This window comes from Pan paniscus, chromosome 21, assembly GCF_029289425.2.
Source record: "Pan paniscus chromosome 21, NHGRI_mPanPan1-v2.0_pri, whole genome shotgun sequence".
In the NCBI taxonomy this organism is placed as follows: domain Eukaryota; kingdom Metazoa; phylum Chordata; class Mammalia; order Primates; family Hominidae; genus Pan; species Pan paniscus.
Window position 1 is genome coordinate 16741327 of NC_073270.2, and position 26314 is coordinate 16767640.

The 26314-nt window shown below is 39.2% G+C and overlaps 1 protein-coding gene across 8 annotated transcripts in view; it reads left to right on the forward strand.

Moving 5' to 3' along the window:
- Positions 1–26314, forward strand: part of MACROD2 (mono-ADP ribosylhydrolase 2) — a 2054393-nt gene that overhangs the window by 1846601 nt on the left and 181478 nt on the right. For all 8 annotated transcript variants that reach the window (XM_055105084.1, XM_055105083.2, XM_055105081.2 and 5 more), the window contains exon 9: positions 17626–17707. In XM_055105084.1, the coding sequence (XP_054961059.1) occupies positions 17626–17707 (82 nt within the window). The remainder of the gene's footprint in view (positions 1–17625; positions 17708–26314) is intronic.

Here is a 26314-nt window from a genome sequence, read left to right on the forward strand (position 1 = left end):
TATTTGGAATAGAACCTTTGCAGATATAATTAGTAAAGTTGAGGTCACGCTGGATTAAGGTAGATCCTAATTCCAATGACTGCTGTTCTTATAAGAAGATCACCTGAAGAATCTCTGATCACCTCCATAAAAATGTCCAGGACTGAGGAATACTCCCTAAAAATTCTGATTCTCAGCACCACTTCAAACGCACAACTCATAATATCTATGAAGACGGTCAGTAACTAGGATGTTTACTAAGCACACTAGAAGGTTTTTGCTCATTACAGTTTGAAAACTATGGCTTTGGGCAGGATGAAGATGTACAAGACGTAGTGCCTTTCTCTACTGGGTTCACCTTGATCAAGGAAATGAGTCGTGGAAAGCAGCATAGCAAGGAATAATCTTACTTGTGACAGTAACCCCCTGTCGAAGTACAAAAGAAAGAGACCACCATGAATGGGAGCAAACTAGATAAGTGTACTAAGAATTCACAAAATTTTATCTTGGCCTTCAATTTCAGTAAGCACAGCAATCTAAACATGTCCAATAATAGTTTTGCATGCAGACCAAATTAAGCCTTGATAAGAGTGATAGCTACCATATTTTCAACAGTTGCTATGTGATAATTACTTCACACACATCATTTCTTTGAATATTCTGGACAACCCTACCCTACAGTATTGGTCTATTATTAGCCCTATTTAACTAATGAAAACACTGAGTTTAGAGAAGTTAAGTGATTCACTGGAAGTGGCCAATCTCACACACAAAATTGTGACCAATGAAATTTAAGCCTATTCTCTTGATCCGAACCTCCTCTCCCACAAAACAGAACACCTCTTTTTAAGCCACGTGGCCTGTCTAAAACAGGTTTTCCACATGGACTGGATAGACTTGAAGTCAGAGAGTAAAAATGTTATTTCTTCTAGGAGCTTCAATTTTATATAAACATTAAGGGTAAGAAACACTTTTTATCCTAACATAGGCATAAACATATAAATAATTGGGTAGAATTGTAAAATATGGAATGCAGTTTTAAAATAAAAGATGTATGTTGAAGGAAACTTTGCAATTGACCAGAACTTCTCAGGCTATCTTCCATGAACTGGAGTGTGGAAGGGTCCCCATTTAGAATATTCAGCCTTCGAGGATACTTCATGGTAAACATTGTGAAATAATCTCATAGGTTCCCTCACTGGTTTTGTCCCACACTAGACTGCTTGGGATGTCACAGACTTTCATTAGTTGCTTTAATTAGTTCTTTTCAATTGATTCCTGTGTTAGTTTGCTCCACCCCTCCAATATAGTCTACAAAGTGAAGGCAGCACACACTTTTATTGACTTGAGACAGCAGCAATTTTCTCTCATCTAGTTATCCTGACCTTTCTTTCTACTGCATTTTCACTGTGGGTGGCAATGATGATATGGCTTTAGTCCATTTTTGGCAGAACAAAGGAATTTCCTGGTTGGACACCAAAAGGAAAAAACGGTTTTTCCACGACTAAGCAGTATCAAGAATATGCCATAACAAGCCTTACGTAAGCCATGGCTCATGCAGTCTAGAACCGTCCTGTTAACAAACTCACACCCACTGGCTAGAGAAAAAACATGGCGAAATGTCAGAGCTGCTAACTGAGATAGAAAACATACAGGCTGCCACATGACTAGAACATATGGTGACCCAACGTGGCAGCAGCGAGACCCTCGGCATCAAGAAAAAACAGCAAAATAACTCCTTAAAAACAAGGGCTTTTTCTAAAGTGGACCTTGACATAGTAAAAAAATAAAAATAAAAAAAAATATATATATATGGCTTCTTCACATCCAGGTTCCCAAAGATGTAACTTAGGAACTAGGTACATTTTAAATAATTTGTTGTCCAGAATGTATCTGTTTCACAACTCAGAAATTAAATTACATAGAAAAAATAGAATCCTTCTTAAAGTTTTTCAATGAATACATCATCAGTGGATCTTTCCAAATATTTTTTACAGCTGTTCACAGAATTAAATTTTAGCTTTCTTCTCCTCAACATTTCCAAAAGTATAACGTAGAGGATTGGTTTGTTTTTAATGAATAAATCATTCGGCTAAGCCCATGGAACAAATTCATACTTAAGGTAGATGGTTTAGAGTGGACTTTCGGCAGCATTATTTTAGGAATGTATCTCTCTAAGCAGTTGAGTGGTGACTCTAAATTGTGCCAATATGCCAATTCCATTTGCATATCTTTGTAATTTGGACTCTTCCTCTCCTGCTGAAAGATGGTTGGATAAAACATTATTGGATACAGCACAAACGCAAATAAAGCATCGTTTTCCTGCTGAAATGCAAACCAAGGCTTTATTTTGACTGGCCTTAAATTTTGACCTGTAACTGGCATTGGAAACATCAGTGAAAACCAGGAAACAGCCACTGCAGCATTTAGCGTCACAGATGCTGGAGCAGAATTGAGTTTAGAAAATAAATTTTTAAGGGATTACAGCAGCAGACGTTATATAACAAGATTAGTATAATGGGTGGGACATCTGTTGGCTGTTTTCAGAAAGCCATCATTCTATTACCCTCTACTAAAATAATCTTAGTGGATACCTGACTGTTATTGTTCTTTTTTTCCATATACCCCCAGTGAGAAATGTTGACATTTAGTTGACATTTCTATGCTATAGTCTTCTCTTCTTTCTTTTTATGTTTTTGTTTTTATTTGGTTAGTTATTCTTTTGTCATTGTTTTAATTGTTCATTTTGCTTAAAAGGGAAAAAAAGACTGTCTTACTACAAAATTAGTATCATAATTGTTTTTTCTCAGTTAGTGTTCAGGGTGGCTTTACCTTACACATAGGAACCAACATACCTCAGAGTGTAGCAGAGAAGTGTTCAATAGCTATTAATTGTTTTCTTTCCCTTTCCATTCCCTTGAGAAGGTTTTGATATTCATAATAAATGTTGTTTTAAAACATAAAGTTTATAAGACTGAATTTTACCTTAAGACTATAATAGCTGAAGGAGAAATTCTTTTGGAGGTTAAAATATCTTGAAACATCTGTATCAATTGCTCTCTCTCTCTCTCTCTTTCTCTCTCTCTCCCGTGCAAATGTACCAATACACCATGCATTCTGGCTCCATGCCACTAAGTCATGATTTTCCTCCTGTAATGGATTCCCAGCCCCCGTGCAGGATCTGGTGCAGTGTGCCAGAGAGAGGCCAAAGTCACTGTACAAGCCGGCGGGGGGGGGGGGGGGGGGGGCGGGGGGGGTTGTCATCTTCCTCAAGGATTAGTAACGATTAGGAAGAAAAGCATTGTCTTTATATACAGCCAAGCATGAATATTATAGATACTACATCACTAAAAGACCATGTGACAAAACCCAAAATTAAATAAAATTTTGTAGGGGGCATTTTGGGCATCATCCCAAGTTCCCGAGGGAGACTTAATAGCCCTCAGGAATATTTGCATATAAACATTTGAAAAGCACTTAATTAATTGATAAGACCACTGGAAGTTGTGAGTTCAATTTTCAAAATATGAAGCAGACAATGTTGTGGAGGATGGACAACCTACAGAGGGTAAGAGGGAGGAGAGGAAAAGCTATTTCTTCCGCAGAGAGAAAGCCAGGGGGCCCATGTTTCTACCTTTTTCCTCAAGTGGTCTTTCCTTTTGGGGTCCCTAAGTCAGTTAGTAGTCATAATTAGGTCACTCAGAGCCCACTGATACAGTGGAGAGATATGACAGACCTTTTCTTATATCCTCCAGTTGGCTACACTGATTGCAAGCTGGAAAGATGACTAAAAAGGGGTGTCTCCTCCAGGGATCTACAGTCTAGCTGAGGGACATGTTCCTCTATCTCTCATTTAAAGAGAGAGAGATGATATGAAATAGCTACAAGTTCATAAAGATATAAAGCGACAATCAAAGGTTTGGAACAGCTCCTGCGTGTTGGAGGAGGTAGAGGCTAGGGTGGCTAATAGGAGAGGCACAGATGTAACTCACCATTTTCCTTCCTGTCTTTTATGTGCACACATGCACACACACACTCACACACACAGCACTGCTGCCACCAGAATGCTTTTGGTTTGTGCTTTCACATTGTAGAGGACATGAACCTATGGAAAATTTCTCAAGGGAGATTGTTCTGTTGAGGTTTGCCTTTTGAACAAAAAGATTCTTTCTTGCAGGAGTGGGAGGGACATCAGCTTGAGAAAAACAGCTTTTGTCCTCACAAAAATGCTCTTTTGGAAGATATGTTAATGAGCTTCCTTTGAACTGTAAATGGCATCTGCATGCACGTCAGATGCTAATGGAAATGTCGAGAAAACGATAAGGCACAGGACGATTGCACGGTTATGCAGTGGGCCCCGTTCCTTCGAGCATCGTGACCAGGCTGCAGAGCCACCTTGTGACTTGGCATAGCATTCTCATTTTGAGTGGAGGTTTTTGTTTCTCCCATTGATGGCATCTTTTGAAAGTCAAGATGTGTTGGCTTTATAAAGCACTATCCTCCCTGGGCAACCTCATAAGCAGCAATGAATGACAGTTCTTCCTTGAAATTTTTAATTACTGCAACAAAGAAAATACTTATTAACTTTTGTCTCTGAACCACCTCTGCAGATGTTCTTAATCAAATAAAAGAAAGAGGAAGCAGAGCTTTCTGAGAAGCAGGAGGATGAAATAGACAATAGGGGTCTGCAGCTGGATTGAGGGGTGACATGAGCGCTGCATGTGTGCTGGATAAACAATGGCTCCATGGTTGGAAGGGTAACTTCATGTCATAGACTAGATGGCGAGGAAGAAGTTTGAGTCAAGAGACCTGTTCTTGGCACTGTCTTCTGCGTGTAAGGGTACCGAGGGCACCATGGGAGTGATGGCAAAGTATAGGCAGGAGCCCGTACCTTATCAGAGTGGGAAGATGAATTACATTGAATTAACACTTGATAGGCTGAATGTTGAGAGATGAAGTGGATATCTGACCAATTTTCTCCTCACCTCTTGATTTGGATTCTCCCAAAAGCAGACCCTAAGACAAGAATTAGAGTGCAGGTAGATTATCTGTGGATCATGCAGAGGTGAGGAGAGTTGACACAGAGCATGCCACCAAGAGCATCACCCTGGGAAACCAGGCATTTATCCCTCTGGAGAACTCTGGGATCTCTCCCCCAAGGGTGATCGAACAGGGGGATTTAAACATCAACTCCCGTCAGTCTTTGGTTGAGGCTGCCAGCGTGACAGGCATTAATTTTCCAAACTCCAGCTCACTAGATATTTGCTCAGAGCCTGCCAGCACTATGAAAGCCCTCAGGCAAAGGAGTGCAGGTGCTTGGCCATTGTCTGGTTCACACTTACTACTTAGACCCACGGGAACATGAGCAGGGCACCTCGGTGCTGTCACACCTCCAGACTGTGTGGGCCCGCTTATCTTTTATGGATTTGCTAACAAACCATCAAGTAATCCATTTCTCACATAGAAGGAGATCTGTAACTCTTATCTAGAAGGATCTACCTAGCATTAGGCAAGATAGACATCTGCAGAGATGTGTCTTGGCTCTGGGTGGCTTTGGCCATGTGAGACTTACCCTCACTGCTGATGGCAGTCACTGCACGGTTGCCCTCGGAGCCAGTTTCCTGTCCTTTGAACAGAGTCCACAGAGAACTTTGAGAGACACGTTTCCCAATGGTCAGTGTCGGATGGGGCCCCAATCTCAACAAATCTGTTGCTGTCACTTTGTTAGGGTTACATGTATAGCGTATATTGACTTCAAGTGCTCTTTTACAAAACAAGTCCTGACTTCTTACCACTGGTCAGCCAAATGCTAAATATGGTCACTCCTGAAATTACTAGTAAGCAAGGAGCGGGTAGCAGTCACTGTTGGACAGAGCTCAGGTGGCCGGCTTCATGTGTGATTGGCTGCTGCCCCTCAGAACGTTGGAAATGATGGAAAAAATGGGCATGGGAAGAAAATAATTCAGATTGTCAAAAATAGAGTGTTATTGTCCTAGGTCAAGTGTCCATGGAAGTAGACTGAGAGGGGAATTGCAAGTAGGAAGTTTATTGGATTATGTTCCTGATTCATACCTGGGTGGAGAGGAAACATGAGAAGCAGGGTTGGGAGAAGTTGAACTGTGATCTGGTCACAGCAAAGGCTTCGGCTGATCCCAACAGGGGCTCAGGAGTGGGGAAAGTGTCTTAGTCTACTCAGGCTGCCATCATAAAGTACCACAGACTGGGTGGCTTAAATAACAGAAATTTATTTTCTCATAGCTCTGGAGGCTAGAAGGCAAATATGAAGGTGTCAGCAGGGTGCATTTCTTCTGAGGTTTCTCTCCTTGGCTGGCAGATGGCCATCTTCCCCCTGTGTCTTTACATGGTCTTCCCTCTGTGCATGTCTGTGTCCAAACCTCCTCTTCTGATGAGAAAACTTGTTATATGGGATTAGGGCCTATCCCCGTGACCTCATTTTACTGCATTACTTCTTTCAAAACTCTATCTTCAAATACAGTCACATTCTGAGGTACTGGGGGTTAGGACTTTTATGACTGAATTTGGAGGAGACACACTTTGGCCCAGAATAGATGGCCCTTCCGAGCTGCATCAGATTGAGGGAAGGGGGTCTGGGCCTTGAGGCTACTCCATGAGTCAGTCATTGGATGCAGGCTGACTTCAGGAAGAGAGAAGCAGCGTGGGTGAGGTGCCTGCTTCAGCAGAACACAGTCCTCTGAGAGCCACTCCTTGGAGCTGTCAGTCACCAGCACCTCCAGCAAGGGAAGGATGATGTGCATTGTCCTGAAGGGAGGGGCAGCCACCACGAGCACACGGCAGCTTCCTCTTTAATCGTGAAAAGAAAGCCCATTTTTTATCTTTGACTGGCATTTCCCCTCAGTCTCTCCCAGGATCATCTCTTTGGATACAAGGGCAGAACAGGTCGTGCTTGCTGTGCTAGAATATAGAACGGCAGGCCCTAAGCCTGTGTGTGTGTGCACGTGTCTGTTCCACACTAAACATATGGAGCAGCTTCAAGGACCACGACAGATGTGTCGTTTGTGAAATTTTGATCAATATGAGGCAGGCTCAGAAATTAACTTGTGTGAATGAGCCTCCAGCTCAAGCCAAAATAACTCTTGGCTCCTCAGATGCATGGCCATTTTTCTTATTGAGTTGAAGAAAAGTCAAGAAGAGCAATTTATCAAAACAAAACAGGAAGATTCTGAATTCTGCTGCCACAGAGTAATGACAGATATACTGGCTTTGCAAAAAAGCCCCCCAAAATAAAGGATCCTTTTTATGCCCGTAGAAGCAATTTTAAAATGCAAAAATGTACTTTGAGAGTTTGTGGATTATAAATGTTTTCCAATTCACCCAAACATCTCTGGGAACATGGGGAGAAAAATTTTCCCATTCTGTAATTTGGAGATTGAAGTAGCAGGTTCTGTGGTGGTGTGCACAAGTGCGAACATGGCTAATACTTTCAAGAAGCAGAACAATGATATTCGGTGACACTTGACAAAGATATTAAAATCTCAGAATACGGACTCCTATGGGGTCTTGTGAAATCTTTATCCGTTACACCATCTCCACTATCAGCTTACCTGTTTCCCGTTTATCTCATTGGCTGATATGACCAGACAAAAACAGAGCTGCTTATATATACTATGGCCTATTTTCATGAATGTTTCTTTTAAGATAGAATTTCTCATAACCAGCCTGGGCAACATAGCAAGACTCTGTCTGTACAAATATTTTTTAAAAAATTAGCCAGGCATGGTGTGGCACACACCTGTAGACCCAGCTACTCAAGAGGTTGAGGAGGGAGGACTCCTTGATTTCAGGAGTTCTAGGCTGCAGTGAGCTATGTTTGCACCACTGCACTCCAGCCGGAAGGACAGCATGAGATTCTATCTCTAAAATAATAATAATAATAGTAATAATAACATGATTTTCACTATAACAGATAAAAAAGGTGCCCCTGATATTCTCATCTGGCTATACCTCATCTTAACCTGGCTTACAAGGTCAGGGTAGAAATAAAGGACTCACCAAGTGAACACTGATTTTATTTCCATGCCAGCACCAGGGTAGGTGTTTTAGGTACCTTATGAATAATAACTGTGCAAACAAGCAACTGATGTTTATGGAGCATTTACTCTATGTCAGGCCCTTTGCTGAGGACTTTATGTAGAATTTCTATGTGGTCATTATAATCAACGGTGGCAGGCAGGATTCTAAGATGATCTTTCAGATTCCTAACTCATGGTGTACACAGACCTCCCAATTTTCCAAACCATAATACTGTAAAGGGATTTTGAAGACGTAATTAAGGTCTCAAATCTTAAAATAGGGAGATTATCTAGGTGGGCCTAACTTCATCACATGAGTTCTTTAAATTTGGAACAGATGTGGAGGAAGTCAGAGAATCAACACTGAAAAGGAGTTGACATGCCTTTGCTGGCTTGAGGATGGAGGCAGAAATATGGCAAGGAATGCAGGAGGCCTCCAGGAGCTGAGCTGTCCTCCAGCTGTCAACCAGCAAGGAAATGAAGACCCCCATCCTGCAACTGCAAGGAACTGAATTCTACCACCAACGAAAAGGAGCTTAGAAGTGGATTTCTCTCCTGAGCCTCCAGACAAGGGCTCAATTCAGCTGACACCTTGATTTTAGCCTGTAACACCCTGAATAGACAGAACCCAGTCATGCAATGTCAGACTTTAGACTTACAGAACTGTGAGCTAATTAGTAGGTGTGTTTTAAGGCACTAACCCCCAGAGGTCAATGTCTCCATTTTAGAGATGAGCAGACTGAGGCTTACAAAACTTAAGTAACTTGTTCAAGGTCACAGGTAAATGGTAAAGTCAAGTAGGGACACAGGCAGCTGCTTACATGGAGGGAACTGCGTGGGAGGCTGAAGTTCAAAACAGCCTCCAAGATGCCAATATGATCGCCCCTAGGTGTGCACACCTTGTTCAGTTTTCTCCCCTTCAGGGTGCGTAGAACCTTCAAATATGATGGGGTGGTCACTCTGTTGATTAGGAAAAGAGATTTCCACAGAGGGAATAAAGGTATTGAATCAGTCTGGCTAATTACAAACAGGTGGACTTGACTAATTAGGTGGGCTTTTAGAAGGAACGTAGAGGTGGGAGGTAGAGAAAGTGATAGAGGCACACTCTTGCTGGCGTGGAAGAAAAAGAGCGCTCGTGTCCTGAACTGCTTTGGGGACCATATGGCAAGGAAATGCAGGTGGCCTCCAGAAGATAAAAGCCATCCCTGGTCAACACCTAGCAGGAAAATGGTGACCTCAGTCCTGCAACTGCAAGGGATCAAATTCTGCCAAAAGCTCTAATGGGCTTGGAAGAGGATTCCAAGCCTGAGGTGAGGACTCTAGTGCAACTAACACTTTGATTGCAGCTTTTGAGACTCAAAGCAGAGGACCCAACTAGGTTGGGCCTGGACTTTCAGCCAACTGTGAAACTGTGAGATAATAAATTGTTGTTGTTTTAAGCCATTAAATCTGCGGTGATTTGTCACGTAGCAGCGAAAACTGACATGCTGGGAGAAGAGCAGATTGCTCTCTTTTGCCTCACTTGGTGGGAGAGGAGGGACTAGGACCCAGGCACCCCAATTTCTTGTTCTTAATTAATCTGTAGTGATTGCTTCCCTTTGCTGCTCTGTTTATCCCTGAGTTACTCTCAGTATTGGGGAAACTTCACTTATCCTGGTCCTCCAACCTCTCAAAACCTGTCTTTGTACAAATTTGATACTTAAGCTTTGAAATTTAATTCACTTATTAAGCAGCAGCCACTACTTTAGGAAATCATCCCATCCAACCCTGCACTGGTGAGACTGTTGATTTCTCTTTCATGAAGGCTGGGACTTCAGCCCAGCTGTCCATCAGGCTATATTTACCCAGGATAGCCCTCCATCAGTCCTCAGTTAAAGCAGCATTTGCATCACACCAGATCTCTAAATGTTGGTTGTTGGGGAAGCAAATTACATTCATCAGAATCCATTCATTCTCCCCGTATCACTGAACACAGGATAATCTTGGCTGTGTCAGCTGCCCTATGACTGGTGGCTGTGAAAAATGGAGGTTGGCTGCAGATACTCCAAACCTGCTTCGCTGTGTCACCCTCTTCAGGGCCAGTGGATATGATGCTGGAAAAGATTAATGGAACATATGTCATCACATTTATGGGGTAGGAAACCCGCAACTGTGGATTAATAGATATCTTGGTGAAAGACATACATCTTTACTCCTTTATGCCTCGATGGGTGAGCTACAGTTGGCTGCAGTGAAAATACATAGAGAGATTACCTTTAGGAGGTCAGCTTGTAAAGGACTTTTTTCAACCCTGAGGTCAACAAAAATAGATTTTTGATTGTTGACCGAGACAGCTGTAACATAGGACTTTTAACCTTTAAAAAAATTCTTATTGAAGTATAACATACAGAAAAGAACACAGTTCCTGAGTGCACAGCTTGATGGATTTTCACAAACTGAACACATCCAGGGAGCCAGCATCCAGATCAAAAAACCAGGATCCCAGGCATTTCCCTAGGTCTCTTTGCACCAACCCTCTACCCCAGGGTAATTGTTACGTTAACTTCTAACTCCGTCGATGATTTTGCCTATTTCTATAAGGTTTTTGAACTTCATAAAAATGAAATCATCCAGTGTGTCCTCTTTTTTTTCTGGGTTCTGTTATACAACATTATGCTTGTGAGATTTGCCCATATTATTTTGTATGGTTATAAATTTTTTGTTCTCATTGGTTTTTAATATTCCATTATATGAGTACATCATAATTTATCCATTCTATCATTTGTGGACATTTAAGTAGCTTCCAATTTGGAGATATTGCAAATAGTGCTGCTATGAACATTCTAGTGTGTGTCTTTTGGTGAATATATTTGTAGGTTCTACTAGGTATCTATGTAGGAGTGAAATTGCTAGGTTATAAGACATGTACATATTCAGCTAATTTACTAGGTACTGCCAAATAATTTTCCAAAGAGGTTTCCAATTTTTATTCTCAAAAGCAGTCTATGAAAGTTCCTGTCAGTCTATATCTTTGTCTTATATCAAGTATAAGACAATACTTGATATTGTCTTTTCATTTTAAAAAGCTGTTAGTTTTTAATACATCCTAGTTTAGAGGGCATCATTGTTGCTACTGTGAAACGATTAAGCACTCTATATGCAAACATCTATATGAAAACTGGGCTGAAGAGCCATTGTACTCAACATAGTATCATTGGATAAGATGTCAGTTGGTGACAATAATGCCTCATGCCCTTTATATAGTGCTTTTCTTTTTCTTTTTTATAGAGTGCTTTGCAAAACCATCTAGGTTTCTCTGTATTTCTGTTCTCAGCTCTTCTGGCAAACTTAAAGGAAAGTCCTCCGAAATATCTTATGTTTTTGGTTCTAGAACTAAGTACCCTTGAAAACTACCTGCCACATACCTACATTTTCGTCAAATCTGTTTGTCTAAACATATACTCTGTGGATATTTACAGAGCTCCTATTATGTGTCAGGACCTATGCTATGCACTGGTGATGCAAAGATGAGTGCCACCTGATTCTTCATGAGGTTCCAGTTTAAGACATAAAGTGAACTGTCAGATTGTTAGTTCTAAAAATATTAATGTTGTTTTTTGTATTATTTTCTATTACATTTTAGACTAGGGAATCATCTGAGTTTATTGACAGCTTGTTCATAAAAGAGCAAATTATTTTAAATATACAAAGTTGCTTTAATTACAAGAGGGGATGGAAACTTTAGGAAGTTAACCAAGAAGATGGGCCAGGACCAACAAAAGTTCATCGAAAAAGAAGTAATTGAAATTTGAGAAGCCTTGACAGGTTGCACACCTCTAACAAAGAACATTGTTATTCTTTGTACTTCATTGCTCTTCTCTGCATAATATTCACTGAAATGATATTGAAGATTACATCAGTTGGAGTTAAGTCAGATAAGCAGAATCCTTGAATGATATGGGTTAATGGATTTATTGCAGGGATTAGATCTTATACAATTGTGGGAGAAACTGGGAAAGTAACATTCCACAAGGGGATGATTGACTGAATAGAAAAGCTTCTAACCGGGGCCCATGGAATGGAGCTGGTAGAGATGTCTATGGAAGTCCCTTGCCTGTCCATCTGAACAGGGCCAGAAGTATGTCAGCAGGGCAGATGATAAAAGAGGAAGTAGGAAAGCTGCATGCAAAGCGGGAGAGAACAAAGACAAATGAAAGTCACAAGGGAAAACTGGAATCCACAGAGATGCACAGTCCCATGTATCTGTCTCTCACTGATTGGAACCCCAAAGCGGTGATGTCCTGCCGAAGGATCCAGTGCTCTTGCTGCAGAACTTCATGTGGGCCCAGCCCAGCTCCAAGAACATGTGGCAGAAGAACCATCAAGAACTGGAGAAGCTGTGGGGCCAGCTGCTACTCCACACCCATGTGATAAGCAACAGCATGCATGATCGCCCAAGCCCTGCACCCACCTTCCTGGCACAGAGTCTCTGACTGCACTTCTGCCCTACAAATCTCATGGAAATTTCTCTGTGGCCAGCCCTAACCCAGAACCATTCAGAGAAATGCAACTTCAGCTTAACTAACTTTTGACACAGACTGTAACAGAGGCATAGAAAGAAAGAAAAAAAAATCTATAGAGATGAGATAATTCCATCTTTTCTTGAGAAAGATGTAAAAACTAGGGTGAGGAGAGATGATGGCTTGTCCGATGTCACAGAACTAGTGACAGGCCTAGAAACTCAATTCTGTGTGTGTGTCTCTAGGTGATATCACAGAAAAAACAAACAAACAATCTCTGGATGTGAGGTTCATGCACTGTCTTTGTATAGTCCAAGCCACTCAAGAGGTTTGCTTGACCCTAGAAATTTGAGTCCATCCTGGCAACATAGCAAGACTCCATCTCTAATGTATTTAAAACATTAAAAATAAATTCTAAAAAAGAAGACACCTGAGTTTTTGCCTTAATTGATTGCTTGGGCCTTGGGGAAAAAAAAAAATCACTCGATTCCTGGACTCATGTTTTCTATAAGTGAGTGGCATATAGGCTAGGCCCAACAAATTGGAAATGATCACTTTATATCTGATGAATAAATGAACGAATACAATCTCTCAAGAACCACTATTTCACAAAATTATTTTACTGCCTAACATTTAAAAAAAAATGAAACAATGCTCCTGGGCCTCAATAGCGAGGCATTCTTATAGGTTCTCATGAAATTTATCTGGGGCTAGTATGGGGCACGTGGGCCCTTTTTCCTTTGTACAAGTCAGATTTCCAATCTCTCAGCCATATAACAATTAGACTTTCTCCTCACCCACTGTGACTTCTTTTTTACTTATTCAGTCTGGGCTTTTCAGTAGGAGTCAAGTACTACATAGCTGGAAAAACAAGAGACTCTGGAAAAACAGTTACAGGGAGAAGCTGGAAGAATATCAGATTTCTAGTTATGTATTTTGATGGTTAGCTCATGAATTTGAAATCAGCATTTAGCAGGATTGACCTGTTTCTGCTGATATGACATTAGCTGGGATGGCTCAAAGGCCTGGAGTTGAAATAATCTAAAGTCTACCCACTTTCAGTGAGGGTAGTTGAATCCATATTGTCTCTCTGCTTCCTCATGGCATGGTGGTTGGGTACAAGAGCGAGGCTCCCAAGAAGACCAGGCAGAAACTGTATCACCTCGTGGATTACAAAGTTATACAACATCATTTCTATCATAGTCATATGCTTCCCAGATTCAAGAGGTGGAATTACAGTTGACCCTTGAACAATGTGAGGGTGAGTGATGACTATCCCCAGTGCAGTCAAAAATCCATGTATAACTTTTGACTCCCCAGGTACTTAACTACTAATAGCCTACTATTGACTAGAAGCCTTACAGATAACATAAAGATTGATTAACACATATTTTATATGTTATATGTATTATATGCTGTATTCTTACAATAAAGTAAGTTAGAGAAAGAAAATGTTATTAAGAAAATCATAAGGAAGAGAAAATATATTTACTGTTCATGAGATGGAAGTGGATCATCATAAAGGTCTTCATCCTTATCGTCTTCACATTGAGTGGGCTGAGGAGGAGGAGGAAGGGGGGTAGGTATACTTTCTCAGGGGTGGTAGAGGTGGAGGAAGTGGAAGAGGAAGCAGAAGAGGCAGGCATGATCTGCTTAACTTTTACTGAAAAAAATCCACATATAAGTAGACCTGTGCAGCTCAAACCTGTGTTGCTCAAGGAATAACTGTAGATCCCATTTCCCTATGAGGGGAGTATCATTATTACACTGTAAGAAGAGCTGTGGGATGGAAAGCGCATCGCATGCCATCTTGGAAGACACAGTCTGCCATAAGCACTGATCAGTACCCATGGTGTATTCATAAACACGGAGCTTGTCAACTAAATGAGCTCTTGTTCAACAATAACCCCAGAGAATATGTTTGTGCACGCTTATAATAAATACATACACATATACATACATAATAAGTACTTAGTGAATAAGACTAATTCTTGGATTCACCTTGCTTCCAAGACATTTTCCGTGTTATGCCTAAGGGTAAAGGCAGGGAATTGGGCCACTCAATTAATTTAAACTAAAAGTGTTTCACTGTCACCATCCCCCCGCTTTTTTTTTTTTTTTCTGGGAAAATAAGTTGGGCTGCTGAGTTTTGGACTTAAATCATTTCCATGGCAACAGAGCCTAAATTATAAAAGGCAGATTATAGTTCCTTCCAATATTTGAAATGTCTGTATATGGTCTGTATGGCCGAGGCAGGCAGATCACGAGGTCAGGAGATCGAGACCATCCTGGCTAACACGGTGAAACCCTGTCTCTACTAAAAATACAAAAAATTAGCCGGGCATGGTGGCATGTGCCTGTAGTCCCAGCTACTCAGGAGACTGAGGCAAGAGAATCACTTGAACCTGGGAGGCGGAGGTGGCAGTGAGCTGAGATCGCGCCACTGCACTCCAACCTGGGCATCAGAGCAAGACTCCATCTCAAAAAAACAAACAAACACAGAAAAGTACACTTAGCAGAGAATAACATTGCCATTAACCCCCCCATACACAAACACACACTCATACACACTCACGCACATATTTATACACACTCACACAAGAAACATGAGTGTTAAACAAATTTCATAATTTATATTAAATGATTTTAAGTATGGGGGAAATGTGTAGGAATGACACTGTTCAGCCTTGTCTTCTCAGATCTGCATTAAGCCAAATTTTCTTGTTTTGATTTTTGATCGGTTGGTTGACTTTAGAAATATTCTGATCACGTAAAGCCTGGGGGGGAAAAGTCAACAATCGTAGATACAGAAGTGAGAATAATTACGATCTTTGGAAATTCCAAGTAGTTCAATGTGGCTTGAGAGTCATTTATGTCTGAAGGAGGCTAATGAGGCTGCACAGTCTTATTTTTAATTTTAGGATTTTTAATTATGAAGTGTTTCAAATATACATAAAAGTATAGAAAATATAATAATATGAGAGCCGTGTACCTATCCCCATAGTTAGCAGCTATTAGCCATTTGCCATGTTTTTCTCAAATCCCCTTTCTTTCTAAAGGAATAAAGTATTAGGTCTTCAGTCAATTCCCTACTTACCTCCTCCTTTACCTCCCCACCCTCCCCAGAACTCATCATTCTCAAAAAGTTATGTGTGATATTCCTGAGGCACTTTAAATTTTTGGAATGTTTTCGAGCAGACAGCGATTCATGAATTGGGCAGCTCCAAATTGCAGGTGATTCTGGGCTCCACTGAAGGGGCATGAAGGGCTTTTGTAGAGTTGACATGAAAACAAGTCAAACAAAATATATGATCACTCAAAGTGGAGCAATAGCCTTATTTGTATCATTCCAGCGGAAAGTCCCTAGTTAGAGATTAGTTGGCAGTGTATGACTGGCTAAGCTTAAATTCCTTTTACTGTTTACACTTTGGTTTGATTTTGTAAGAATCCAGGATGCTTAAGCCACCTCAGTCTAACAGCCTCCCAATTAATTATTTAAACAGTACTTATGAATAGATGCCTACACTCTTGTATCTTTACGTTTTAAAAGTGTGCAGAAATGGTATCAGAGAGTATGTATCCTTTTGCAACTTGTTGCTGTCACTCAACATTATGATTTTGTGCTTTAGCCACAGGACATAAACATGCCATACAGAGAGTGGAGATGAGCATTCACTATTGCACAGTTTACATTTATTCAACTAAATTTAGAGTTCACCTGGAGAATGAGTCGACAATGACAGGTTTAGCATTTATAGAAAATGCTAATGATAGGCAGATAGGACTGGACACCAGACACGAAAGTGAACACAGGAAAAAAGAAATGTGGTTATTTGTACCCTAGTTGTTCCATTTCCCGTTTCCCTTATAATCCATCCTTTGAAGGCAGTTATAAGGGCTGCATGGTCTTTGATGATTACGGGTTAGAAACTGAGTGATTTTCCAAGAGGCAGTCTACCCTAAGTGAGGTCTAGGCTTGGGCAGAGACTAAGGAGCCAAATCTCTGGTCTTCCGTCAGAAAACGTGATTGCTTATAACCCAGCCCCTACTTCTTGCCCCTGTAGATCTCCTTTTCTACTGGGAACTGTCTTACTAGTGAGATCTGCATCACACAGGTTTGGAGAGCAGGGAGGTTAGGTGGGTGACTTCCATGGGGGTTCTTTCTTGTCCTGCCATGTGTACACCCACTTCCATTTCCTACTGCCACGAGAAACACCTCATTTGATGTTCTGTGCAACTTGCCAGTGAGTGATTTTCAATTTTTTTATGTTGTTAAAACAAAATAACTAAAGGGGTATTTATTTCCAGGACACAAAATTAAGTCACTGATTTAATCAGATATATGTGAGCTATTATGTATACTCCGTGTCTCTTCTCCATTTACTATATTACTCTCTGAATGTTTCCAAGGAACTCTTTACATACAGAAGTTCTCTCAAAACAAAAAAGGGACTATGCACACATTTTACTTTTGAGGTGGCATTTACTTATTCAATAATATCTACAAAATTAAATGTTATATCGACCTTGCGTCACTGTCAGCTAGTTACTTTTTATTTCTGTTGCATTTCCAAGTGTATTAAATTAAAGCAAGTGGCTTCATGCCAACTAAACTGCATGGAAGCTTTTTAGGCCTTGTTCAAATACTAACAGGTTTGATAAATATATTTGTCTAGCAAGAGTAGGACAATGAGCTCTTTGTTTACTGACATACTTTATTGTCATTCTGCTGTATACCTCTCGTGTGGCTGTTTTATAGGACATAAAGTCTAACTATCCTGTCGGAATCTCAGATCTTATTTATAGCTTGCTGCAAAGTGGCTTATTGTCATTTATTATTTCTTATTTGATTTATATAGCATCTTTCCACCAAAGAGCCCATAGGTTTATTTATATACAGAGTACACACACGCACACACACACACACACATTGTTACACACATCCTTGAACTTCACTCAATGCTATGATGTAGATAGCAGTATAGAACCAAAAATCTGTATGAGGCCTTTCCATTTGTTTTTGTTCTACGACTATGTTCTGGCAGGGCAATTGCCATATTTTTTTTCACTTTGAGTGTTTTATCTTTTGCCTCTAGGTGGATCGGATCATTTTCTGTGTCTTCTTAGAAGTTGACTTCAAAATCTACAAAAAGAAAATGAATGAGTTTTTCTCCGTAGGTGAGTAAAGCAACTTCTTGTTTTCTTTCAAATTGAGGATGGAAGAAGTGGAGCCGTCACTTCTATTCCTATTGTTTTTCATCTTCAGGACTGTTACACACGGTGATCCTGCCAACTTGTATCATAGTTTCTAAGAACTGAACAAGGTAACAGAAAATCTAGGCTGTGGAACTCTTGCCCCAAGAGGTCACTGTGTTGTCTTGGGGAAGTCAGTTCATCTCTTGGTTCTCAGTGCCTCACATCAAAACTGAGGGGCTAATTATTAATAAATGATTTCTAAAGATGCTTCCCCTGGCCTTAAATTGCATGATCTGTGATTCCTTCTCCAACTTGTAAGTTTACCAGGCCCCATGCCTGCATCTACCATGTTAAATACCATTGTTGGGAATTGTAAGCCCATTTATATTCATAGTCAGAATTCAAACTTTTCCTGCATTCCATCCCTATTCCTTCCCAAGTTTCTCACTCCAAATTTCAATGCCTATAGTAGCACTTCTAGTGCAGTCTGAGAATAGCAGTCATTCACACTTCTTTTTAGAAAATAGGAGAAACCTCAGGGTTATTAGAGAACCTTGAGTAATGTATTTACATCGATTGAATGTGCCATTAGTTGGATTTGGGTAATTTGAATATTTTTCTCCACTCTCCCTCTTCCAGCCTATTAAGGCTGAGGCTTGTTTAATGCCTTGTTATTTTTATGGTGCCATTAAAGTCACAGTGTCCAAAGTGCTTTCCTTAGCCATGGCAAGAATCGCTTCCAGGAAATTTCAAGCTACTGTGAGCATTGTTGGTACTTGCCTTTCAGAGAGCTTTCTTTTGTGGTTTCTGTCTCTGTCTGAAGTAGTTTGTCATATCACAGGTGACTCTGGCAGGTGGGATGGAGTGAATGAAGGGTGCTGATGCATATTCATCCTCTTAAGCAGTCTATCAGAGCCAAACAATAAAGAGGATGCCTTGCCTGTAGATCAGAGTAGGATGTGTTCTATCCAGAACAGCTGTAGAAAACCAAAAAACCAATGGAGATGGTCAGCTCTCTGCTAATGCCCTAAATGGACTAAGTTCTTCTAAGTAATTTCAAGTTCTTCTCCCTAATTTTATAATTGAAAGCTGGCTCTGCTAAGTGCATTTAATTTAAAGCTTCAACTAAAGTATTCCTCTAACTGAAACATAATGTAAATTCCTCAGATTCCCATGTGATAAAGAACAGGACTGTGGTTATAATCTTTTTCTCCTCTTCTTTCTCTTTCTCCTCCGCCTCCTTCTCCTTCTTTCACCTTTCTTCATTTTTTTCAAGCATCTCAGTGTTTTACAGAGTGGAAGCACATAACAGCTATTTAATAATTAGTTGTTGAGACGAGTTGAATTAAATAAATTTTTCTTGCCTTAATCTGATGACTTTTATTGTTTCAATGTCCTTGCTCCATTTTTCCTTTTGACTTGCTTTATAACAATATTGAGCTGATTGGTACCTGTATTTTGAAGTATTATTAAAAGAAAATGCTAATTATATTTTTAAATGTGACTTGCTATGATGTGTGAAGCAAATATTCTCATGTCTTGTCAGTATCACATCATAATTGATAAGATTTTATAAACTTTAGACTCCTTGAGATGTTTGGAAATAATGACATCATATTCGTTTTCATGTATTCTAAAATAAAGTCTGCAGGAAGCCATACTAACATAAGATAAAAAATAATTGCATAATTATGATCTAATTGATATTGAAACAATTATTTCTATCAGCAGGTGTTTCCAATGATGCACAGTCAAAAAGCATACTGCAAATTTTTTTAAAAATGAGACAGTTTTAGGAGGGTAAAATATATTAATACTTATGCAAACAAATTATTGTTTGAAAAATTGCTACTTTAAATAAATTTTAAAATGCATTGCAGTACATGAGCAAGTGAAATAATAAAATCATCCTCAATCTCACGTCAATGCTTTGAAGCACACAGTGCTCATGAAATTATTTTCAGTCCATATTTACAATAGTAAGTACATTTTCAACTAAATGTCAAAATCCTCAAAAATTGTGATTTCTGCAATGTTGAAGCATTAGGTATTTGAAAATTCTAAATGTGCAATATGAAATAAGCGTGATGTATGATGGAATGTGACTACTAATATACATAATATACCTTACTTGTCATTAATTTTAACTTGTGTTTAATTCATAACTATACCATCTTTAAATTAGGATATGTTTCTTCCTACTTGCCATGTATTTCCCTATAGTGCATTATTATTCATAATATCTCTAACTAGTGTTCATAATCTTTCCCAATGCAATAATGATAATAGTTTAGAAAAGAAGTCATTTTTATAATCAAACAAAATATCTGTGTTTTGGGGTACTTTAATCCCATGTCTGTAAATTTTATAATTGGGAATCTGAGACACAATGCAAGATAAAACAATAAAAGACTCAAAGAGATCATACTAAAGGTATGCCACATGCATAACTACTACAGTTCAATAATAATGGTTCAATGATAATTACTATTACAGTTCAATAATAATAATGATTAATAATAATCATAATTAATATATTAATAACATAACAATAATGGTTACTAATAATTCAAACCTTTTTGAATTGCCTTCTATTAGCCAGCCACAGCGTTCATTTCTTTACATGGGTAAATCACTAATCTTCATGATAACTCTAAGAAAGGAGGCACCGTATTAACCCTGTGCTGTGGTTCCGTTGTTAGGGTTTTTTCTAATTTGGTCTTAAGGTTTCTCTCTCTTGAGAATGGCCATCAGCCAGGATAGTCACTCTCCAGGAAAGCTTTGAAAAGGGTTGGGGGAAAAGTTGGGTTCAGATATGTGTGTCAGGGGAGACACAGTGAGGAAGTAAAACTAAAATGCACAAAACAGAAGGCATTTATTACTCACAGGTCCCAGACAGGTGAGGGATGCCCACAGGAGACCAACAGGAAGCCTGGAGGTGGCAGGGATCCCAGCCAGCAAGTGGGCAGCAAGAGAGAGCAAGCACCTGGGGGCTGTCTTTATTAGTTCCGTATGCACCACCCCTTAGGCTTTCCCATGGGGGTTGTGGATTGGCTAGTTTAAAGAAAACACTCAGGAAGCAGGAACTTACTTCGATGATTCTGACACTATTAGATTTTTACCATGATCAGCAGTTGTGGAGTATATTGGGTTTGGGGTCAGCTGGATGAGGAACAAGTGGAACATATCACAAACGATCACACAGGGAGGGAAGTTTAAGTAGGCCAAAGGTGACAGGATACAACTGGGTTTCAAACAACTTATGTCAGGCCTAAGAATGGAGGCTGGCCAGGCACAGTGGCTCATGCCTGTAGAAGGAGGATTGCTTGAATCCAGGAGTTTCAGGCTAGCCTGGGCAACATAGCAAGAACTTGGCTCTACAAAAAATAAATAAATAAAAATTAGCTGAGAGTGGTGGTGCATACCTATAGTCCCAGCTACTCAGGAGGCTGAGGTGGGAGAATCACTTGAGCTCGGGGATTTGAGGCTGCAGTTGGCTATGATTGCACCACTGAACTCCAGCCTGGGTGACGAAGCAAGACCCCATCTCTAAAAAATATAAATAAATAAATAAATAAATAAATAAATAAATAAATAAATAAATATTGTAGAGATTTTAAAACCAAAAGGAAAAAAAGAAAAAAAATGGATGCCAAGGCAGCAACTATATTAAACAAATTTATGATACCCTATGTTTTAGGCATGAAAAATGAGGATTCAGCTAGGAAGCAACAGAGCTGTATTTTAAAATTGAGATTGGCATCTGTCATTGCCCAAGTGATAATAGGTTCGTTTTCTCAGAGCATCTTTAGAGAAGGCTGAGATCAACTTCCAGGCTGCATTTGGAGTACTGGGGGAAGTCCCATTTCATCTGCTGCCCATCATTTCTCAGAGATGCCATGCTTCTCTTCTTCTAGTACCTATAAATACCTTCATGGAAACTTCTAATATGAGTTGAATTAGTACTTATATCATTCATCTCAAAATTGAATTCCATTCACATTATAGAGGTATTGTGGTGCTATTACCTGCAGATGAGCAGGTAAGTGGTAAACGAGAAGCCCAAAGGCCTTTATAGCATCTACAGGACAAGATGGAAAATGGCTTATATTAGTTTGTCAGGCCTCTAAAAACAAAGTACCACAGAGCAGGTGGCTTAAACCACAGAAATACATTTTCTGATTATTCTGGAGGCTAGAAGCCCAAGGCCAAGTGGAGGCAAGATTAATTTCTTCAGAGGCCTCGCTCCTTGGCTTGTAGTTGGCTGTCTTCTCCCTGTACTTTCAAATGACCTTCCCTCTGAGTCATTTGTGCTGTATCTTTCTCTTTGTATAAGGATACCAGTCAAATGGGATTTGGACCCACTCTAATTACCTTATTTTAATTTAATTAGCTCTTAAAGATCCTATCTCCAAATACAGTCATATTCTAAGATATGAGGGTTAGGCCTTCAACATGAAAATTCACAGGGCACAGTTAAGCCCATAAAATTGCCCATTGTAGAAATGCTTTAAGAAACTCCAGGGAAAGAAACCAGCATCGAATTTTTTTTCAACAGTTTTATATCTTGCTGTGGGGTAAAGCACATTTGACTTTTTCCTTCCAGAAGTATTATTTGAAAGTAGAGTGTGGCAGCTTTATGGAATTATCATACACTTTGGTTGCAAATAATTTATAGTTACAGTGCACCATTACATGGCCTACAGCAAATAATATTTGTATGATCCAACTCAGAAATCTCTTTGTTCTTTACATAAAAGTGCTTGTATTTTTTCAGTGTGTAGAATTTATTGTGTGCAGTTTTCACTAGATGTAAAAAAATTTAAAAAAGAAAAGAAAAGACAATTCCCGATCTGGAATGTGGAAGTCATTTTTTCTTTTTTTTTTTTTTACTAGAGCCTTAGTCCTGCTAGAGAACTGAAGGATATTAATTTTCCCCGTAATAACAATAAAGAACATACGGTTTATAACGGTATTAAAGAATCTTGACGTTGGAAGCTTAAGACACATCATGGTAAACCCTCCTTCCCTCCTCCCTTTAGGAAAAACCAACCTTTGTTTACTGCAATGGTTCTCAACTACGAGCGATTTTGCCCTCCTGGGGACATTCTGAGGCATTTTTGTTTTTCACAACTGAGGGATGGGAGAGGTTACTGTCCTCTAGTGATTAGAGGCCAGGGATGCTGCTAAGCATTCTACAATGCACAGTACAGCACCCTCCACAACCCTCCAATAGATAATTATTCAGCCTTAAATGGCAATAGTGCAGAGGTTGAGAGGCTCCATCTACTGGTACTGTCTCTTACCACTCAGGCCATCGCCGCAGTCTTTGCCTTTGGATTGGGGTTATTTTACAGTGTTTCGACTGCTGATGCTTTACCCATAAGTAACTATCTAGCTGGATTTGGAACATGTACCCTCAGCCTGGTCTCTGGCTTCCTGGATTCATGACCCTCCTAGTCCAGACTTCTGGTTCTGCACCCTCTCTGTTCACTCTGTACCCACAGATTTCTATATCTTGACCTTTGTTAACCACATACACCTGCCACCCAGCCCCTACTCTCCAGGTCCTCCTGCCACCACCCCACTCCTGGTATCATTTATCTATTACTGCCCATGAATCTAGAGTAATAATCTCAGAAAATATGATCATTACATAGGTTTTATATATCTAATAAAAGTGTGGAACTAAAGGCTAGTATACAGAGCAATGAAGAACAAATTCACTAATTATTTTCTTTATATACCTTAAGCAAGTTTCATTGCTTCTTGGGCTAATACTTTTCTTTTCTTTTTTCATTACTTTGGTGACCATTGGTTGATAAACTTACCTTGTGAGCTCACAAAATATGTTTTAATTTTAGATACCTTCAACCCCTTATCATTATCTGCATAGTAACTGATTCATTCACAATGAAATCACCTATGACTGAAAAAACTACCAACTACTATTTTTTAAATTTGTTTTTCAGAGTCAGGGTCGTACTCTGTCATCTAGACTGGAGTGCAGTAACACAATCATACTGATCATAACTCACTGCAGCCTCGAACTTCTGGGGCTCAAGGGATCCTCCTGTTTCAACTTCCTGGGTGGCTGAGACTACAGGCACACTCCACCATGCCCAGCTAATTTTATTTGTTTGTTTGTTCTTTAGAAACATGGTCTCACCATATTGCCCAGGCTTGTCTTGAACTCCTGGGCTCAAGTAATTCTCCTGCCTCAGTTTCCCAAGTCTTTGGGATTATAGGTGTAAACCACTATGCCCAGCTCTAATCTCTTTAGTTTTTTAACCATAAAAACAATTAAATTTGTCAATTTTGTTTCCAGCTTTGAAGTTTATATAACATATACACAATACACATGTCAACTTTACTTAAATGTGATTAACATATTATATATATATATATATAGAGAGAGAGAGAGAGAGAGAGCAATGCTGGGAAAACTAATAAGATAGGAAAATTAATTGCAGGATATCCATGTGCTCATCCCAAACCTGATACCTGTTTATAAGAGGAAAATTTTATTTAAGATGAAAAACTCCATTTATGTCTATGAAAATAATTTTAAAACTATATTTAAAAAATTAATAGAAAAAAAGCTAAAATATTCCCAATGTTCTTGATATAAATAGTAAAATAATGAGCTATTTGACCTATTAATATTTGGGGCATCTATCTGGTACAACATAAAATGATAAACCTTATAAAATTGCAAGAAGTTTGTATGCCTTAAAAATGAGCTTGCAAAATAGTAGACATAAAACATGTATAACAAGTGTTTTGTAGTTAGAACTAGGTCAACTTAATCCATAGGAGTTATAAGTTTATGAATTATAAACTTTACTGGAAATGTTTTGTGGTCTTAAATACAGATTTTCTTTTTGTATTATATATAACATAAAAGTATATAGATGATAAAGTAAAACCCTAAGTCAAGTTTGAGAATTATATCTCGGGAACTTCTTGAATATTTAACATATCTCAATGTCTAGCTCAAATGCATACATTTTATTTCTCAAATATTGACAGACATGTTATTAATTCACTTTACTTGAGTATGTGAACATATTTAGGTTACATGTATTTTACCTTCTTAGATACAGATAGCACTGAGAAAGTGTAGCTTTGCATAATCATGATAAAGAAAATTCTAAATTCATATTTTGATAATAATTTTTAATATCTTAAATGCATGCCAAAAATTTTTAAACGAAACAAATCAAGAAACTTCTCAACCACGTTTCACTTATTTTGACCTCCTTATAGTCTTCCAAACATGTAATAAATGTTATTGATATGAATATATCTTTCATTTATTTTCCCAATCGTGTATTTCTGACATTTATTTCTGTCTAAACTATACACACTCCTGCAAGGCAGCTTTAGTTGGGTTTTATATTATTATTATTATTATTATTTGACCTTTTTATCTTGATCTCATCAATGAAAAAATAAGTTTGTGGAGAACAGAAATTATTCCTAATATTCCATTGCCCTTTCAGAATCTGGAAAATTCTAAATATATAGTAGGTGTTTATTAATGTAAATAAAAACGTACCATGAGCCTAGACTGAAACTGCTATGGTTGGAATGTGTATCTCCTCCAAAACTCATGTTGAAATTTAATTGCCATTGTAACAGTATTAAGAGGTAAGACCTTTAAGAGTGATAGGCCATGACGGCTCTAGCCTCATGGGAGGGATTGGTGTCATTATAAAAGGGTGAGTTCAGCCTCTTGCCCTTTGCCTTCCACTTTGTGATGTCTTCCACCATGTGATGATGTAGCAGGAAGACCCTCACCAGATGCCAGCACTTTGATATTGGGCTCCTCTGTCTCCAAAACTGTGAGCCAATACATTTCTGTTCATTATGTATTACCTAGTCTGGGGTAGTCTGTAGCAGCACAAAACAGATTAAGACAGAGAGAATATTTAACCAAAGTTTCAGGTAAAAGGTCAGTTTTTCCTGGAAACTCTTAAGTATTGTTAACACAGCTAGACAAGGGTATAGCACTGCTTTTTACGTATTTATCAAAATTTTCAAAAATTGGCTGGTCGCAGTGGCTCACGCCTGCAATCCCAGCACTTTGGGATGCCGAGGTGGGCGGATCACAAGGTCAGGAGTTTGAGACCAGCCTGGCAATATGGTGAAACCCCGTCTCTACTAAAAATACAAAAATTGGCCAGGCGTGGTGGTAGGTGCCTGTAGTCCCAGCTACTCGGGGTGTTGAGGCAGGAGAATTGCTTGAACCCGAGAGGTGGAGGTTGCAGTGAGCCAAGATCACACCATTGCACTCCAGTCTGGGTGACAGAGCGAGACTCCATCTCAAAAAAAAATAAAATAAAATAAAATAAAATTAACATTTAGAATTCTCAAAAATTAAAAATTACTTCTCTGACAAATGGGCACAATACTTTAAAATTTTACCCAGGCAGTATTTAAAATTTTTCCTGGATTTCACTTTTAAAAATCTTAGCTCTTTAAAAGCAAACAAAAGAAAGTACTCACATTATGTCTTCTGCATCCTCCCTTTACACTGATTTTATGTTTATCTCATCCATTATCATTCATTATCTTTCTATCAGT